This window comes from Callorhinchus milii, unplaced genomic scaffold, assembly GCF_018977255.1.
Source record: "Callorhinchus milii isolate IMCB2004 unplaced genomic scaffold, IMCB_Cmil_1.0 Scaffold1, whole genome shotgun sequence".
Taxonomy (NCBI): domain Eukaryota; kingdom Metazoa; phylum Chordata; class Chondrichthyes; order Chimaeriformes; family Callorhinchidae; genus Callorhinchus; species Callorhinchus milii.
The window spans coordinates 101,756,173-101,776,307 of NW_024704742.1; the positions used below are offsets into that span (position 1 = coordinate 101,756,173).

Genomic DNA, 20,135 nt, shown 5'->3' on the forward strand with positions numbered 1-20,135 from the left:
CCATGCACTGCATTGTACAAAACCACAACAATAGACACGATGAGTTTAGAGAGGTCTTATGGTTTCATTTCTCAGCCTCTGTGTGGTATAAAGCCCATACATGTCTGCTACCAGCAACCCAGCTTTCAAAAGCAAAATGTTTCCAATGGATGAAGCAAAAGAAAGCACTTCGACACACTGAATCAAATAAAGATTCCCAACTTGATTCAAAAAGCATGATGAGGGAAGAAACCCTGGCACGTGGTCATGTCATGATCAAGCACATAACTGGCCAAGAGCAACAGAAGTCACGTAGCACCTTCGCTAGAGTCCTTCTCTGTATCTGTTTCGCAATTAAAGACTGAAGCCTCCATTGTCTGCAGAGACAAAGATCTCATTCAGATGCACATGACATAGCTTCAAAAAAAAGCAGCTCTGATAGTCATTAACAAGCTCTGTCTCTATACAAAATTATAATCTTTTTATTACAAGCTCATTCAGGATGAATGTATAATGTATTTATCTTAATAAGAACATTGCCACTGCTTAATCCCTGGACTACAGACACCATCAAAGCTGCTTGTATCATATCATCAGCTCATCAAAACAAATGTGGAGGAGTAATGGCTGACTGTCATTCCTCGAGCGGGAACTGATATATTCCCTCGACTCTTAACTTAATGTTTTCTGAGCAAAAAATGTAGTCAGAACTGTAGTTTAGAGCTATCCTCCAATGGTTCGGTGGCAGAATGCACTACAATGCTGTAGTACTGAGCGACACACATAATTGTACACAACTCCTAAATTATTAAAAACTAAAATTCTGCTTGGAACGCATAAACTTCAGGAACAATCTTATCAAATACTCATGATTCATACATTAATGATGGGCCAGGGAATTACACAGAGATGAGACAGGGGATATGCATACATTCAGACCATTAAGGACCTGTCTTTGAGTTAGCTGATCACAGCCAGTGAGTGACAGATGGATGGCAAGTTATGTGGGTTTAATTAGTCAAACTCCAGCAGTACTGCAACACACCATTCTCTGGTCTTCAAGCCTTGACTCTTGCCAACACGCACCTCATACTCAACTGGATTTAAGTAATCAGAGTGCATCGTCTCGAGTCTCGATGATCATAAATGATAAGATAACAATACATATTTATATTGTGCCTTTTACACTGGGAGGTCATCTTAAAGTGCTTTAAATTCCTAAGATTCCTAAAATGGTAAAATTTGGAATGAGAAAAAGCCACTCGGGCCACCAGTCTTGTTTTTTTTCTCTGATCACCACATTCCATCTTCTGACTCTCCCACACAAACTCTCAACAAAATACTCAAGTGAAAATTCCAGAATTGTTATCTCACCTACAGGTACAGCACGCAGCACTGATAAATACATCGCCTCCCATGTCATGACATGTCCATGATCTCAGCTGCTCAGGGAGCAGGATGTTCCACACAGCCCTCGATCACAGTGACCTGAACTAACTCTCATAACTTTTATTCCCATTCCTAACCTTTACAGTATATTCTGTGAGGCGCTTTGAGACGTCTAGAAGACATGATAAGGTGCTACATCAAATGGAAGGATTATTATTATTATTATTATGATCCTTCTTAAAAGAATACAGTAGAATCTCCATTATAACGCAGTAGTTCGGGGTCCATAGAATCCCAATGAGCTTTGTAACGGTGTGTGATCGATGGTCAGTGCTTCTCCATTGTGACTGATCACATGAGTGTGGATGTCACTGCGTATGCCCTGTTCACTGTCTGACTTTGCCATTACTAAATGCCCAACTTCCAGGTTATCAGATCACCGTCGGTGTCACTTCCTGTGTGCTGCATGTGGCACGCAGGAAGTGTCATCTGTGATGCCCCAGTGACCCTGGACTTGGCCAATTTGTAGTGTGCAGGAAGCCAGTCAGTGAATATGAAGCTGGCTATCCCACACACTCAAGACAACACGGGTTCACAGGGCAATTGTCCAATAAGCCAACCAGCATTATAAGAGGGATCCTATAATGCCATTCTACTGTACTAACTGCTTTTGCTGGGAATCTATTCTAACTTTCTATACCACTAAGTGTGTCTATGGGGGAAGGGGGTGTGGGCGAGGGTGTGTGAGGGGGCGGAGGCTTGTGGATTTTTTCTCATTTGAAATAGTTTCGTAATTCTAGGCCCACATCCTCTTGCTCTGTGCTCACAATTCAAGTTAAAATAACCTTCTGCATTATTCAATAACCTTAGCATTTTGAAAACGTGGTATGCGTTTCCTGTACATTTCTGACAAAAACAATTTGATTTCTGCAAGTCTCCCCTCACAACTTAGAGCTCTAAATCATAGAATCACCTTACTGCTTTTCTAAGATCTCTCAAACATTTGAATGGTTTACAGTCTTCCATGTGTTCAAACAGTAAAAACATTTTATAGATCTAGAGATCAACATAACCCACTGATAAAAGATACTAATTTTGTATTTGGAAGTTGAGCATCACAAAGGATAGCACTGTATCGATGGGTTGTTGTAACCAGCAGACTGTTTATAGTTTCAAACAATGGACAGAGAACATAAGAGAAGTCTCGTTTCAGGAACACATTTAAATTGCCAGAAATGAACATAACAAGGTTTCCTAAGGATCAAACATTCAGTTCTTGAAAGAAAAACATTATTCTACGCTGTACGATTAGAGTGAGATTGGATTTTTTCATAAAAAGCAAATTACTAAAAACATGAAACTCACCGTGCAGTTCTCCTCTGGGGACAGACTAAACTGCAAGGAAATTAAATTTGGTTCTGCTGGTTTTAATTGCTGTGACACAGGGGTGGTGATGAATTGCCGTGCTGGTTTGCTCTGCTCAATGTTTATTTTTCATACACCTGCACAGTTTCAGTGTTATCATTCAGAGAGAAAGCAAGGGATCTCCATCAGCAACCAACAATTTATTAGATTATAGACTGGTGAGGTACTGCAGACCCAGCCACAATAATCTTACAGTCTGCATGCTGTCCACAACTTCTATTTGTTGAAAAATTCCCACCAAGGAGAGTAGGAACCTAAATAAAAGATCAATCATTTCCAGCAGTGAGTGTCCATCATTAAGTTTGCATCTAACCTGCCCTTCTCTTCCCTCCCCACCCTGGATAAAACACCCTGTGAAAGCGTAAATTCAGAGTTATGCAACCAAATATTGCATATGCGATTGTATAGATACAAAGTGTTGGGTAGATAAACTTAGTTTGTATCCAAATGCAAACTATAACATTTTATGTTGGTATGTAAAATCACTATAAAATCAAGAGGAGTACATATTGCAGTGTACCTTCCGAATGGCCAATTTTATCAATGGAATCAAGAAAGCAAGAGAAATTGGTGTGTATGAACTCTTCCCCTCAGTAACTGTTCTATTTCTCTAAACAATAGTTACAAGAAACCTCAAAGACTACTTTTCTGCTCAGGGACTATTTAAAAAGAGTCATTGACATTTTACTCCAGTCTTTGGAAAGTCTTTGGCTCTTTGGAAGAGCTTCATTTATTGTAATAAGCAAATCCACTAAAGAAAATCAACACTCATGAGATATCATGTAATAATAAAGTAATAATAATAAATAAATTAATAGTAATAAAGTCAATTCACTTTACAATATATTCTGTGAAGCGCTTTGATAAGGGATATCAAATGTAAGGATTATTATTATATGAAAGAAACAAAAATCAGATCTTTTAGACATTCACTTACAATTCAAAAGGGCTCCCTGTGGAGAAACATTATTTTACATCTTCCCAAGAACTTTAGCTGAGCCAATTGGAAGCCTCATTCAAAACTTCAAAATTGTATGTTTACTTTTCAAATATTATTTTTTTGTATAAACGACTCAGATTTAGTTTGTGGCCAATCAGATAATTCCTGCTGATAAACACAATCTACAATCACGTTTTGGTTGCCAGCTCTTCAGAAAGTAACAATAAAACGTAAAGAGATCATCAAAGCAATAACAACAATTTGCACTTACAACAGCAACAGCAAAAACAACTTGCATTTATATAGTACCCTTCATGGAGCATAATGTCTCAAGAGTCCCTTACAGTGGTGGAGCTGAATGCTGAGCAAGAGAAGTGGGGGAGGTGAACTGTAGGCGTAGTTGAAGAGGAAGGTTTTTAAAGACGGATAAGAGTGGGGACAGCAATAACTTGCATTTATATAGGGTCTTTCCCGCAGGATAGTGCCCCAGAGCGCTGCACACTCTGGATGAGACGGAGGGGTTCAGGGAGAGAGTTTAAGAGGTTAGGAGCATAGTTGCTGAAGGCTTAGTCATCAATGGTGCCATGAAGATGGCAGGGGATGGACAGCGGGCCTGAATAAGCTACGGTGTGTGGGGGGGGGGAGGGGGGTAGGGAGTAGAATGGGATAGGAGATCACATATATATAGTAATAATATATATATATAGGTGCTAGGACATGAAGGTATTTATTGGTGAGGGTGAGGACTTTGAAATCGATCCACTGGAAGACAGGGAGTTCCTTTCATGCAGGATGTACACCTCAAAGGGCTTTGCAAAGATTCTGGGGAAATCATTGAGCAAGGAAAGAGGGGCTATTTGGGATACTGATCAAAGATATCGGCAAATCAATGTCTTTAAGAGGGTTTTGAAGCCAGAGAGTGAAGACACAAGACAAAGGGATTTTGTGAGAGTTCCAGAGAACAGTAAGATGGGATACTACATAAATGCAAGTTGTTGTAATCCTACCTGATGTTGGTAGGATTAAGGACTGCAGAGTTTTGAAGGAGATGAAGACTTTTTGAATACAGAGTTTAGAACATGGTGCCATCACACTAAAAGGAGGTCACATCTGGCCAAAGAAATTTACAATACTCACAGATGAGAATAAGCAAGGAAAAGTGTATCTGAAAGATTTGACTGGTCACCAGCTTTAGCTCCTTTGTAAGTGCTTGACCTATGCTGAAAGGTTATGTTTGGTCTACCAGTATTTAATGTATACAGTAAATTAAATGCACATGTTGAATCCAGCAGAAAATTAAGTATGTTAATATTATTAATGAAATAAATCATTTCCTTATGAGCCATGCATACGATTGTCAAAGGGATAAAATATTGCAATGTTATTTAAACTAAACTAAAACAATTTAAACAAATGATACTGAAAATTTAATTAACCAATAAGTAAATAAGCCTTTGTCCAATAGCTCAGTGGGTTAAATGTACCATGTGGTGTGGTAAGAGATACACAAATCAGGAAGATTTCACATTCAATTCCTGGTCTGTGCTGAGTTAGTTGATCTCAGCAGGATAGCAGTGGGGGCACTAGATTTGGGCTGAGTGGCTCAGTTTAGTGGCGGGAGTGGGGGAGACAGAAAATTGCAGAGGACTCCTAGTCATGATCAATATCATGTGACTCCTCCCCTGCAAGGCAGTAGATGTCTTTGGACATAAAAGCAGTGCAAATATTAGCCTTGACTGTAATGCCTCCTCCCATAAGGAAATGTACGGGGGCAGATAACTAGTATTTTAGAGATTTTAGATTTTAGTGAATTGTTAAAAATAAATATATATAAAAATCAGTTTTGAAACTGGTTTTGATTAAGTTCCTTTTAAGAGCTACAGAAAACTAATTTTTTGTGAAGAAAGTTAAGACTCAATTCAATAACTGGCCCAATTCTGGTTGCTCTAAACAGATTAAATCAAGAACCAGGAAAAAATTCACTCCAGTAGTCTGCTGATGCTTATTGTCAAGGCTCAAACATTGATCGCCACTTAATAATAATCCTTGCATTTGATATAGTGCCTTGTCACATTGTTGAGACGTCTCAAAGCACATCACAGGATAAATTGTAAAGTAGATTGAGTGTATTTTGTGGGCAAAACTGGGTGAGGTATTGGAAAGCTGCTAGTACTTACTTGCCTTGCCAGACTGCAGTATGAAATATTCACACCGAGCAGAGGATTGGAATTTTTTAAAAATCTCAAAGGAATGGGTTTAATTGTTGATCTTCAGGATTCAGCTTCACTTAATGTCAAAATGATCTATTATGTGCTAACCCCCTTATATATAAACTGATATTAGTGAACATTCAACTGGTTTTACATTAATCAAAATGTTGCTGGGGCTCCAAATGTACTCTCCGTCTGATTCCCACTACCCCACAGGCAAAGTACCCCAGAGAATCTGATAGTGTAAATAACGAAACCAGGAACAAACCCAGTCTGCAAATACCACATTGGATTCAGCTCCAAACCTCGCTTGATCTTGAATGCAAACCTTTTAAAATTAATTGCGGACTTAATAATAATAATTCTTGCATTTGATATAGCAGCTTATCACCTCGTTGAGACAACTCAAAGTGTTTGACACAAAATATTGTAAAGTGGATTGACTGTTTATTTTACGGGCTAAATGTGGTAGCCCATTGCGCACGACAGTGTCCCACAAACAGTTGTGGACTGAGGGACCCAATGTTCTTTTTAAAAAAAAGGATTATTACCTCCAGAAAAGCAAATCGAAAAAGAAAATTCGAAAGAAACCAGAAAGGCATCTCCAAGATCTGTTTGGTGCCCATCGTGTGTGTGTGTGCGTGAAATGAAGGTGCTCTGAGGTGTTGGCTTACAGTACATACCCAGCGCCCGCAAAGTGTTAAAGGAGGGCACACCTCAGCCAGGTACCCCCCACTACCCACCACCCCCACCCCACACACCCTCAACATCTGTCACCTCAACAGCAGCCACACAGATCAGCACATATCCAGAGCAGCCCCCCAGCTCTCAGCCTCTAGCCCCCCAGTCCGCCCCCCAGCCCCCCCAGCCTCTAGCCTCCCAGCCCCCAGCCTCTAGCCCCCAGCCTCTAGCCCCCCAGCCCCCCCAGCCTCCAGCCCCCCAGCCTCTAGCCCCCCAGCCCTCAGCCTCCCAGCATCCCCCAGCCTCTAGCCCCCAGTCCGCCCCCCAGCCCCCCCAGCCTCTAGCCTCCCAGCCCCCCAGCCTCTAGCCCCCCAGCCCCCCCAGCCTCCAGCCCCCCAGCCTCTAGCCCCCCAGCCCCCCCCAGCCCCCCCAGCCTCTAGCCCCCAGCCCCCCCAGCCCTCCAGCCTCTAGCCCCCCAGTCTCTAGCCCCCCAGCCTCTAGCCCCCCAGCCCCCCCAGCCCCCAGCCTCTAGCCCCCCAGCCCCCCCAGCCCTCCAGTCTCTAGCTCCCCAGCCTCTAGCCCCCCAGCCTCTAGCCCCCCAGCCCTCCCCCGCCCCCCAGCCCCCCAGCCCCAGCCCCCAGCCTCCCCCAGCCCCGTCCTCAGCCCCCAGCCTCTAGCCCCCAGCCTCTAGCCCCCAGCCCCCCCTCCCCAGCCCCCCCCAGCCTCCAGCCCCCCCAACCCCTCAGCCCCCCCAGCCCCCCAGCCCCCCCCCCCGTCCCCAGGGCTGCAATTTACATTATCAATTTACATGATAACCCCGTCTGCCATTTACATTATCTATTTGCATGAAATAGAAAAAACATGAGAAGGAAACTGTGAGTGAGTGAGAGAGTGAGTGAGTGAGAGAGTGACCATAAGCAAAGCAACTTCTTGCACTTCACCTAAACGTATTATATAACTGCAAAGCGAGCCATGCCGGGGGGGGGGGGCATGCCGGGGGGGGGGGGGGGGGGGGGGAGCCATGCCGGGGGGGGGGGGGGGGGCCATGCCGGGGGGGGGGGGGGGGGGGGGCATGCCGGGGGGGGGGGGGGGGGCATGCCGGGGGGGGGGGGCATGCCGGGGGGGGGGGGGGGCATGCCGGGGGGGGGGGGGCATGCCGGGGGGGGGGGGGGGCATGCCGGGGGGGGGGGGGGCCATGCCGGGGGGGGGGTGGGGGGAGTTGTATTGCCGGATTGCTGCACTGGTGTGAGAGGGGGAAAGAATTGCTGAGACGGATCGTGCAATGAGTAAGTAAGTAAGTTAGTAAGTGGGGTTGAGTTTGGCTGCAATGTCAGACTGGGGTCTGAGGACAAGTCAAACAGTAAAGAACTTACACTGTGGTCGCTGTCTGCAGCTCTCTCTCTCTCTCTCTCTCTCTCTTTCCTTGTCTCTTTCTTCAGATCTGGACCAAAGTTCTCCCCTAACAACAAACCATTGCAAGTCAAACATCCACTGCAAACACAAAGCAACTTCAGAAAAAAAAAGGGAGAAACCAACACCCCCCAAAACACACACACACACACACATACACCAACACACACACACACCTCTCGTCACTCTGTAAAGTTTTGACAGCGGAAACTCAGTGCTGGGAACTGAGAGACACACAAGCAACCAGTCAGCAGGAGTTTGGTTTGAAAAGAGATTTAGGGAATGCCCAATGCGGTTTCTCAGGCGGGCCGATGGCCGGCAAATCAGAGGATGGGGTTTGAAGGTTTCGCCCCGATTTGCGAAATTTCTTTCACTTGAACCATCTCAGACCACAAACTTGAGCGCTTGTATTACTTATTCAGCTCACGCAGCCACCCGAGAGCGAGCGCGCTGACTGGAGACACGGAATCGGGATTTAAGCGATGTTTCGCTCGAAATTGAGCGAACTGAGTGCTTGGTTCAAGCAGGACGACTTGCTTTTGTGGAGCGGCCGTCACACAGGTTAGCGCCTCAGAGCGCTGAAGAGTGGTAGAGCTCGTAGCTGAGCCAGGGGGAGGGGGGAAGAGGGGAGGTGGCCCGTAGGCATGGCGGAAGAGGAAGGTCTTCAGGTGTGACCTGATGATAGACAAGGAGGAGGCAAGTGGAGGGATTGTTGAGGCAGAGAGTTAATAGTAATAATAATACTAATCCTTGCATTTGATATAGTGCTTTTCACGTCGGGAGGACGTCCCAAAGCGCTTCACAGAACACACTCTAAAGTGAATTGACTATATTTGTGGGCGAACGCGGCAGCCAATTGCGCACAGTAGTGTCCCATAAACAGTCGTAGATTGAAAATGACCAATTTATTATTGCTTTGTTTTGGAGGGATTATTATTAGGCTCTGTGTGGAGTAAGGAAACTTGCCCAAGGTTTCGCCCTGCCTGGAATTGAACTCAGGTCTCTCGCTTCCAAAGTGAGTCCTCTATCCACTGAGCTACAGGACTCCAGAGTTACCAAATCTAAGGGCGCAGTGGCTGAAAGCACGGCCGCTGATGGTGGAGCAGAGAGTATGAGGGATACACAGGAGGCCGGAGCCAGTTGAGTGAAGGGTGCAAATAGAGGAGCGGAGGTGTGAGCAGGTCAGAGAGTAGGGAGGTGCCAGGGCATAAAGTGATTTGTACTTGAGTGTGATGATCTTGAAATCCATTTTCCAATAGAGAGCCAGTGGGGCCTGGCAAGGACTGGGGTAATGGGGGTGCAGAGTTTAGTACAGGTGAGTATATAGGCGGTGGAGTTTTTAATTAATTGTATTTTATGAATGGTGGTGCTGGGGAGATCACCGAGAGGCACTAGAACCTGTCAATTGTTTTCAAACCAGTGACAGAAGAGACGTAGACAGACAGAGAGAGAGAGACGTACGCGCAGACAGAGAGAGAACTATACATTGACACAGAGAGTGAGAGAAAATATTCACACAGAGACAGGGATTTCATACAGTTACACAATTTAAAACAGGATGTCTATGTGAGTCTTACGGGTTGTTTCTGGATAGGAAACACAAAAATGTTACTTATGTGGCCCGGGAACGTTTCTCAAATCTGGCATCCAGCCTTCAGCAACCAAAAGGTTGGACCACCCTGACCGAGACCATGAATTCAATGTTTCAAACCAGTAACAGGAGAGACGAAGACAGACAGAGAGAGAGACATACATACAAACATATAGAGACAATCTTGAACCCACAACCTTTTGACTCTAAGGCGAGAGTGCTAACAACCGAAAGAAGGCAATACCCTAAAGATGTTTATAAATATATAGAGGGTGTTGAAATCAGTAGGCGATTCAGTAGCAAAAACGAGTGCTATAAAGCATCTAGCACTACAGACGTTTTTTTTTAAATCTTAATTTAAAGATTTCAAAACTCCATTGGCAGAATTTACTTACAGCTAATTTTCGAGTTGACTCTTCCAGCAACTCAAACTGCTGCTAAACCTCATCAACACAGCAACAAGTCATCTGAACTCAGAAAGGCGGCTGGTAATACGTTACACCCTAATCACACCTGTCAAACAACAGTATCATTTGAAGCACCAGCGGAAAATAATATATTCCACTTGCTAATCTGCCCTGAGTATGAACCCTTTGTTTACTCCTAAAACAAGTTTTAATCCAAAAATGCAAATAAAGGCAATAAAAATCTGTAAAAAAAATCTTAAGACAATCAGAGGAGACCACAACATCTTCCAGAAACAACTTGCATTTATATAACGCCCTTCTTGCTGGGTGGCATCTCAGAACACTTGACAATGGTGTAGTTTAACACCAAGATGGGAAGAAATAGGAGGTGACCGTAGACACAGAGAACAGTTGGGATCACAGCACAACTCCAAACATTTCCTTCACACCTGATTGCCAGCAACAAATGCAAGCGATCCTGCTGCCAGGTAACTTACGTGGGAACCAAGAACACATTCTGAAAGACATTATGGACATACAGCGCTGCTCTGGCTGTGAGGAGGTTGTGTCAATCGGCTGGACATTGTGTTACGGAAAGCATTCCAGAAGCCAAAAAGAGCAGAAGTAAGAGAATTTATTTTTTCCCCACTACTAGAAAAGAGAAGTGAATTTCTCTGGGTGTCCTGGTACCAATTCTCCAGATAAATTGATCATTTACCTCGTGGCTTATTTACCTCGTGGCTATGTACAAATTCGCTGTGTTTACCTGTAAAATTCACTACACATAATTACTGTAAAAAAAATTCTGGATAAGGTGCAATAAAATACATTTTCTCTATTTCGATTGTTTCACCCATCATAAGTTCATCATTGATTTGCTCCACTTACCTCAACTTCTTTACCCTGGGTGTCAGTCTCGTCATTGAGTTATTATTTTAACTCATCCTCACAGGAATCCACATATATCTGTTAAAAAGTTTTCACAGCATAGCCCCCTGCTGGAATAATTAAACTGCGCATTTGACACATATAGTACACCTGAAGTCAACAGTAATTGTCCATGTCAACACATGGTATATTGACTTCCTTGACAGGGAGTGTTGAGTGGGGAGGGGATTTGAAGGGATCTTTCACTCCCAAGTCTGGAGGTGGTGGTGGTTCAGCCTCCTTTATAAATGTCACTTTGCTGTTGAAGGCAGAGAAGTAGCAAAAACATGGTCACCAATGAGCTGAGTGACTCAAGGGTTCTCACCTGCTTCTGTACACGGTGATGAAGTAGTCTTGATACTACTGGCCTAAATTGACCCACTCATTGATAAAAATAATAACAACTTGCACTCCTATAGCACCCTCCCCCACACAGGATAGCATCTCATTGTGCTTAACACGGCGGAGCCTGACTCCGAGTGGGGGTGAGGGGGCCCTAAGCACGGTCGAACAGGAAAGTTTTCAGGTGGGACTTGAATGAGGAGAGAGAGGTCATAAGGCGGAGGGATTGAGGGAGAGTGTTCCAGAGTTTGGGGGTGTAGCGGCTGAAAGCACGATCTCCGATGGTGGGGCGGAGGGTGCGAGGGACGAGCAAGAAAAAAGAAGTAGTGTTGCTTTTGCAATGCAGCAGCTTAACATTTCAAAAGTTTTTGAGGCGATAAAGGGTATAGTCTACCTCCTACTCGTGTCCACAGCCACATTTCCTGCCTGCAGGTAGACTCAATGGTTAGCCTGTTCTACAGGCAATCAAATGCAATTTTCACATTGCTGGCCTCCAAAAAGCTTCCCTAATCATCAGAAAACCAACTCGCAAACAGAAAATGCAAGATTGCGAACAAGTTTAGAAATGTGCATGCACAACAACTTACAATGCCCTGACATATCAAGACATCTTCTCAAATGAAATTATCAACATACATAACAAAAGAATTAGAATGTCCACATCGTAATATCAAGGAGACGTGAGGTGGAGCAGTGTGCATAAAGGAGACACTAGTTTCTGGTTTCTTTGGCATTCTTCTAATTTACCACCCCCAAAATCCTCCCCCACCTTCATCTCTGACATTTCCACCCTTCTAGCTTCCCTGTGCCTCTGCTCTAACCGCCTCATCATCCTAGGCGACATCAACCTCCACTTCATCCCCCTTTGCTCCACCTCCTCAGACTTCTCCTCTCTCCTCTCCTCTTCCAGCCTCTCCCTCCACATCCACTCTGCTACCCACATACATGGCCACCCGCTCGACCTGGTGATCACCCAGAGCCTAAGCGTTTCGGATGTCACCATCACTGACAAGACCATTTCTGATCACCATTTCATTTCCCTCAACTCCCATATCTGTCTCTCCACTGCCTCCAAACCTACCACCATCTTCTACCGCTCAAGGAAGATCTCCCGCAATCCCTCTCCGCTGCCTGGAGTCCTCTGAACTCCTCCCCCTCTGGCCCACCTCCCGCACCAACCCATCCTCTGTGTTTACTCTCCTCCACAGCACCCTTTCCACCATACTCGATGCCCTTGTCCCCCTCACCTCCCGAACTGCCTCCTATTCCCGATCCTCACCCTGGTTCACCAGTCACCTCTGCTCGCTCAAGGGCCAGGTGTGGGCTGCTGAACACACTTGGCTCAAATCTGGCCTAACGGTCCACCAGTACATCTGGCTGGACCTCATCAAAACCTACCGCTCCGCTCTTGCCTCGGCCAAATCGTCCTTCTATCCCAGGTTAATCCTGGAGGCGAAGGGTAACCGCAGGCTCCTGTTCTCCACCACCAACCAGCTCTTCCGCCCTCCCTGCCACACCTCGCAGATTCTTTCCTCCTCTCTCACTGCGAGGAAGTGCTGGACTTCGACTCCAAAATCGAGGAAATCCGCTCAGCTGCCACTGCGCCCCCCCAACTTCCACCCCCTCCCTATCACTCCCCCACACTCCAAGCACTACACATCCCTCTTTCCACTGCTTTGAACCTGTCACCCCCTCCTCTGTCATCACCACCATATCCTCCATGAAGCTCACCACCTGCTCCCTGGAACCCATCCCCACTCCTCTCCTTAAATCCCAGCTCCACCTCCTTCCCCCACTTCTCGCCGACATCATCAACTTCTCCCTGTCATCTGGCACTGTTTCCTACCCCCCTCAAAACAGCCACTACTTTGAAGAAACCTTCGCTTGACCCATCACAGCTATCCAGCTAACGGTCCATCTGCCACCTCCCTTTTCTAAGGTACTTGAGAGAGCTGTCGCCTCCCAGCTTTGCTCTTTCCTCTCCTCCCTCTCCCTCCATGAACCCCTCCAATCGAGTTTCCGTGCTGGTGAAACTTCTCTGGTCAAGGTCACAAGTGACATCCTGACCAGGGCTCCTTCTCCCTCCTCAACCGCTCCGCTGCCTTTGATACTGTGGACCACTCAATCCTTCTCCACCGCCTCTCTTCCCACCTCAACCTTCAAGGTTTTGTCTTTGACTGGTTCAGGTCCTACCTTTCAGATTTGTCCTAACAGATTTGTAGAGTATGCTTGAGAGGCAATACAGCTCATCTATGGTGTCGAGACAGCTAATTGAATTTGTAGGTTTAAATCTTTATACATTAAAATCACAAGTGCAAAGTAATTAAAAATACTGTGATATTTGTAATGGGATGGGGAAGAAAGGGACAAACCAAAGACATCAAAATTTATGGTATTCATCAACAGATTTTTGTTTTATCTGATCATGATTGGAATTTGGAATTTTATAATTCATGTAACAATACGGCATAATTCAGGTTTTGTCCTGAAAGGTAAATCCAAGTCAACTTTTTCTTTTGATATCATGGAAGAAATAACTGGTAGTCATTCAGTTAGGATGTTATAATGAATGATTTGACCTTTTCTAAGATCATCAGTTTCAGTCCATCTTGTTTCCTGCTCTTTAATGTCAAGTTACAAAAGATATAAGTCTTACATTGAATGTTCAGATAATATCCCGATTAGAAAGATTGTACCAAACACTTTGCTTTTCTACTATAGACATTTTATTGTAACAATTATACACGTTAAATACAACATGATTAACATGATTTAAAAAAAAATTCACAAAGGCCAGCTACTGAGGATCTGCTCACTTAAGTGCAGTGTTCTTTCAAAGTGCAATGTAATGGGAAGTCCAATTCTACAGATTGAAAGATCCGCTTGGTGAATGAAGCCGAAAAATACCACAACATAAGCACAAAATGAGCACAAGTAATTTGTTACTTGGATTATACACGGGCTCTTCTATTATTTCAAGTAAAAAAAAGTTATTTTACTTGCCGAAGATGTTAAGTCCAAATACTCCTAGCATGTGGGAGTCTTAATTACCAGTTTGTGCAGTATTTTCTTTGTAGTTGGTTACTATGGTATACAGTATAATATAGGCAAGTAGGAAAATGGACAAAATAGGTTTCTTGTGAAGTTTCATCTATTTTCTTCTATAATAAAATATTAGCATATTTTATTGCACAATTAAAATGATCGAGATTTATTTCTTCAGTACTCTTCAATTGTTAGCACTTACACTGGTAACCCACTACTATTAAATACACACAAACTCTTGGTTATCTGAAGGATAAAATTAAATTTTCAGCGATAAATGTTTGTACGCAAACATCTTTAGCGACATAAAGATCAAGGAAAATATCCTGAGCATATAAACAAAAAAATTAACTAATACAAACCAATAAGTCCTTCTTCATGTGCAGACTAAAAATACTATTAATGCTTGCATGTAATGACCATTTACAAAAGTATCTGCAAAGCAAGAAATAGCTATGCATAGTCATTAAAATTTATAATGCAACATGAAATTATGATGATTACTAAAGTTACAATTACACTGACTTCATGCTTAGTCCTACTAATCCATACAAAGTGAATCCATTACAAAACCTAACATCGAATTTCAGTCCTCTTTGTTTAGCAATACATAAAATGTTTTATTGTTTCTATACCCAGGTTATCTCCCATAAAACAATGTGCTGCTATTCACAATAAGTGAACTTATTACAAATAGGAAATGTTTGCACATTTTCTTCTTTACATTAAATCATTCTCAGTTCTGCATGTACGTGACAAAACCAATCAATTTAGTGGATCTACAAAGCTTTGTTCTAAAGTATTTTTAAAATTATTTCTGTATTTTGGGCTGTACTATACAAGATTCAACTTGTATTTCTGTATACCTTCAATCAGGATTTGTAATTTGATGAGGAAATAGCTGCTGTTTAACCAGCAAAAGGTAAAATTATCAACGATTTCACAATATCCTTCTAAATACCTTTGATTAGCCAAATTTATTTTTGATTTTTAACAAATAATTATCTGATATAATATTCAATTTAACAAGGAACAAGACAGTTGGGATAAAACATGAGTTGTGATATTTCTGGACCTAACACAAAAATTGTCACAATGAAAGAGTGGCAAAATGTATGAATGCTCCACACAACAGACTGTACAAGTTTACATCTATGTTTCGAAGATATGCCCATTGCCTGATCTGAGCCACGTTTCTTGTAGGGTGAGGTAAGTGGGGTCTCCTTGGAGTTGAGTGGGCTCCAAGGTGACATGCTTGGTAATGGAATGTTGGAATCAAGTCAAAGTTCCTCAGCCCTGCAGGTCTGCAGGACCTCCGAGCACTGCTGATGGCAGTCCAGCCAGCCAGCCTCACCAGCAGAACTTGGGAATAGGGATCCTTCCCACATGGCTCCTGTTAACTTCCAAGGCAAAGCCCTAATGGATAGGGTGGTCCTAGCTGGACAGTAGCAGGCCAAACTATTGGGTTTTAGTTGATTCAACTCCAACAGTACCCCAACACACAATTGGGGGTCCCCAAGCCTTGGCTCTCACCAGCCTGCACCTAATGGAATGAAGTAAGCAGGATGTGTCTCTCAGGAAGAGGGTTCATTACAGACACAGGGAAATTCCTATGTGAAGATGCAATATGTACATGGCTCTCAGTCAGGTTTGGATACTTTTAAGCAAGGTAATGGGTTTCTGCATGTTCCAGACAAATTAACAAATATCAGAAAGGGATCAGGTTTCAGACTTGTTGGTCCTGGTGTGGAGCAAAGCAAAAAGAATATTTGGTTGGTAAGTATGCAGTTCACCAGTGTGAAGCCAGGCAACTATGATCAAACATGTCCAGCTGGGACCCTGCCTTTGTACCTCATAGGGCTGAGGACATTTCTACATTCCATTGTCTCCAACTATCGACAATGTCTGGTAGGTGGACCTACCAGGATTGAGTTAGATGTGTCCCTCTGATACTAGTCAACTCCAGAGAGACCACATTTTCCTTCTGCCCCCTCCCCAATTTAGACATGGTATTTATTTGATTGAGCTTGAGAAAATTAAGGCTGAATGGATCCACCTAGGTTCACATCCACAGACTTATGGTCCCCAAGATCAGTGTTCAACCAGTCCAACTGTCTGGTCAAGACAGCCAAAAAAGCAGTTTACTATCTTGTACATGTCATATGAGCTACAGGTAAAGCTCAGGTTGAGGATTTTGGTTCAGCGTTTACCAAAAAAAAAGTGATAACTTACTTATGCTATCTGCCTGTGGGGCGATGACTATATTATATCAGTTGTATAGATTACAAGGTTTTATTTGAACTGTTTAGCATTCAGAATGCCAAGCAACAATTTTAAATCCAGTGTGGCTTATTTTCCATCAAGCACTGCATTTAAAAAAAATCAGAAAACTGGTATAATTCTGAATATTTACAGTGAGCAACTCTGAATTTCTTTAACCCTTTCCATCCAAGGGGTGCCAAGATCATTCTTCAATGCAGAATTAATCTTCAATTTCATTTTTATTTGTCTGGTCTATTATTCAAAATAGAATAGATCAAAAGGTTTTCCAAGTCTCATGAATAATACATTCACATTCTTTTAAGAATTTTACATACATAATTTAGTAGACGTTTTCCCCAATTTGTGGTTGAACTGCCAAATGCATTGGAATGGCAAGGATGTAGTTTTGTGCTTGTAATTCCTTCCATGGAAACTTATCAATCTTGGCTAATATATAATATCAAGGTGCTGATTATGGGCTAGATGCTTCAATGCAAGGTGAAAAGTAAATTCAGACAGTGAGGAACAGCCCTGATGGGATGGTGTGATGGTTAGAGCTACAGCTAAAATCCCGTTCTGTGCTTAGTTTGCTGTCTCAGCCAGGGATAGGGAGAGGGAAATCTTCTAGGGTTTCTGCTCCTGGTCCATCTACAGCATCATTTACTGGTAGTGTACATAAATGTGACAGCTGAGGAGCAGAGGTCAGGCTTCACTGTGCCACTTCCAACATTCACTGCCAACACTCACTGCCAGTAATTGCCTTTTGGGCTGGGTGTCAGGAAGTGCCCATGGATATGCACTCAGTATGAAGATGGAAACAGGAGCAGAGATATATCAATGGGGAGAAAAATAGAAAAATAAGGACACTATTCTTTTTTAAAAAGATGGCTAATAACTCTAATCCTAGTTTGAGAACACTAATTAATGAACTGTTAGAGTGGCACTGGTAGAAGCTTGTGTGCAAGTTAACTGCTGTCTTTCTGGTTGGGAAATACTCTGATGATGTAGGAGAGAAAATAAAATTGGAGGTGCATGAGTAGTGCCCACAGTTTCCAACAATACTGGTTTCCCAACCTCAGATGTGAAGTAGGGAGCCAGGCACTTCCCTCTGGGAGAGAGAAAACCAGAGAGATGTAGCAGCCAGTAGTCAACTCAGAGCACCGATGGTTGAGGTATGGAAACAAGTGCTTGCTTTTCTGCTTAACTGTAGTTACAGCACTGCCTGCTTGTACTATTGGGTGCACAAACCGAAAACATGATTTTAATCATTTTAATGTTAAAGACTTGTTGGAAGAATTGTTCATTCTTAATTTTAGTGGATTTAAAATGGTTAAATCTGAATTACAGCTCTGGTTCATGGCAGAACAAATTTGTATATTTTTTACCTTCAACTTTATAGTAAAATGCTGTGCAAGATTTGTAATATTCTGACTTGCTGCCCAAACTCTTAGAACACTAGCTCACATGTTAAAAATAGAAGCAGAACCTAAATATTTATAGCTTGTATTTCAGGGGTTATCTACGGCAAATCAACAAGGAACGGTCACAGTTTCAAATATCATACAAACTCTAAGACGAGCGTAAAAAAGATAATTGTATTTTATACCTTTTGATTCTTCTTCTTAAAGCACTGTACATATTTTGACACTTCAAAAATACCATCAGCCTGTCTCAAGAAAGAAAAGCCTTTTAGCAGCAACATGTTTTACCTTCTTTGTACAATAAAATTACTTCATATATTTTGACACTTATTTAGATTCAACATTTCTTAGCTCTAATTATTCTTGAAAATTCATAAGCTGACAATCTTCTTAAGGCATCAGTGCATTAAGAATTAAAATATAAAGAAAAAAAAACACTTCAGCTCAAAAGGGATCCTCTTTATGTGGCACCAGTGCTCGATACACACCAATGTGTTACACAAAATATTTTATACAGGTATACCACTGAATATAAACTATAAGGGACTGTGCTGATAATGTCAATATCATAGTATAAATTTAACATCATTTTGCCAGATATCTAGTTTTCCACTCCCTGTGCTGAAGCGATCTGGCAGGATTCTCATCTTCATTGTCCCATCAGCTCCACAAGAGAACATATGATTGCTTGGTCCAATCTCGATTTGCATGACTCCTGTTCCTATGTTTCTGAAGATTGACTGGCGAGAGTGCTCGCTTGCAAATGTGTGAAGCACTTTTTGAGTGGAAAAATGCCAGACCTAAAAGTAATATCATCAAGTCAGCATAAACTAATAAGCAGCAAAGGTATACAACAAATATTCATTTTAAAAATTAGATTATAGCTCCTTTCTCCACTTTCTAAATATTTTTCTTCCTCTTATCTCGTTCCATAAATCAACCTTTTTTTGTATTCATCATAGGATGTGATCTCTACTCATCATGGGATTTTTTGCCCATCCCCAATTGCCTTGAGAAGGTAGTGGTGGGCTGTCTTTTTAAACTGCTTTAATCCTTACAACTGAATGGTTTGCTAAGCCACTTCAGGGGCCATTAAGAGTCAACCATGTATATTGGATGGAGTCACGTGTAGGCCAGCGTGGGGTAGGACATTAGTTTTTACAAGAATTGGGCAGCTTTTCAATCTCAAATTTAACTTAAATTACAGAAATGCCTTAGCGGGATTTGAGCTTTTAAAGTTTGGGTTATTGATCCAATAATACCAGTATCCTTCAGTCTCCGAAATGGGGCCAAGTTGCCTCTGTCTGATAGTACTGGTCTCAGTTTACAAGAAGGTGCAGAAGTGAGGCTTGTTCCAAGTCATCCATGTTTCTGTTGGAAAGTGCCTGGCCTATGCACAGCACTACTCCACAGTAATACTTCAGTGGTTGACATGGGGTCTGTGAGCACCATTTCATATTCCACTATTCCATGAAGTTTTTCATGAACAAAAAAACATTTTAGATTTTCTCTGATAACAAACGTTTATAAGTACTTCCATTGGGCAAAACAATGTGTGAGAAAACCAAACTGGGGGTGGGCGCAGCGGCATGGTAAACATAATTCATGGCATAAATCAATAAATATTCAATCAAGAGAATGTCTTTTATTGCCTGACCATGAAGGTCAGGCACCATTGGTCAAGATAGTAGAGAATTAAGAGGAGTAGGGGAGTAAAACAACCTGGGGATTCAGATCCACAAATCTCTAAAAGCAGCTATACAGGTAAATAATGCTATATATATATATATACACACATATACACACACACACACACACACACACGAGTCTTGAGCGTTATATCCAGAGGGATAGAATATAAAAGTGAGGTAAATTTATATAAAACCTTGGTTAAACCACATTTGTAGTTTTGTCCAATTCTGGGCTCCGCACGATAAAAATAATATAATAGCAACAGAAAGAGTATAGAAAGGGTACAGCATATGTTTACTAGGATGATACCAGGGCTGGCAGGTTACTGTTATCAGGATAGACTGGATAGGTTAGGTCTTTTTTCGCTGGAGAGAAAATGTTTAAAGGGGAACCTAATAGAAATATTAAAAATTA

At 42.6% G+C, this 20,135-nt stretch overlaps 2 protein-coding genes across 4 annotated transcripts in view; both read right to left on the minus strand.

The window, feature by feature from the left end:
- The window catches only part of tnfaip8 (TNF alpha induced protein 8), a 70,036-nt gene extending 61,786 nt beyond the window's left edge, over positions 1-8,250 (minus strand). Inside the window, 2 exon segments of one of the 2 annotated variants that reach the window (NM_001292333.1) lie at positions 7,998-8,083; positions 8,211-8,250. The gene's annotated coding sequence lies outside the window, so the exon portion shown is untranslated. 2 annotated transcript variants of the gene reach the window in all.
- A 5,668-nt stretch (positions 8,251-13,918) lies between these two features.
- Positions 13,919-20,135, minus strand: part of LOC103181121 (dmX-like protein 1) — a 134,964-nt gene continuing 128,747 nt past the window's right edge. For both annotated transcript variants that reach the window (XM_007897364.2, XM_042333817.1), the window contains one exon: positions 13,919-18,829. In XM_007897364.2, coding sequence (XP_007895555.1) covers positions 18,596-18,829 — 234 coding nt within the window. In that variant the 3' untranslated portion in view covers positions 13,919-18,595. The remainder of the gene's footprint in view (positions 18,830-20,135) is intronic.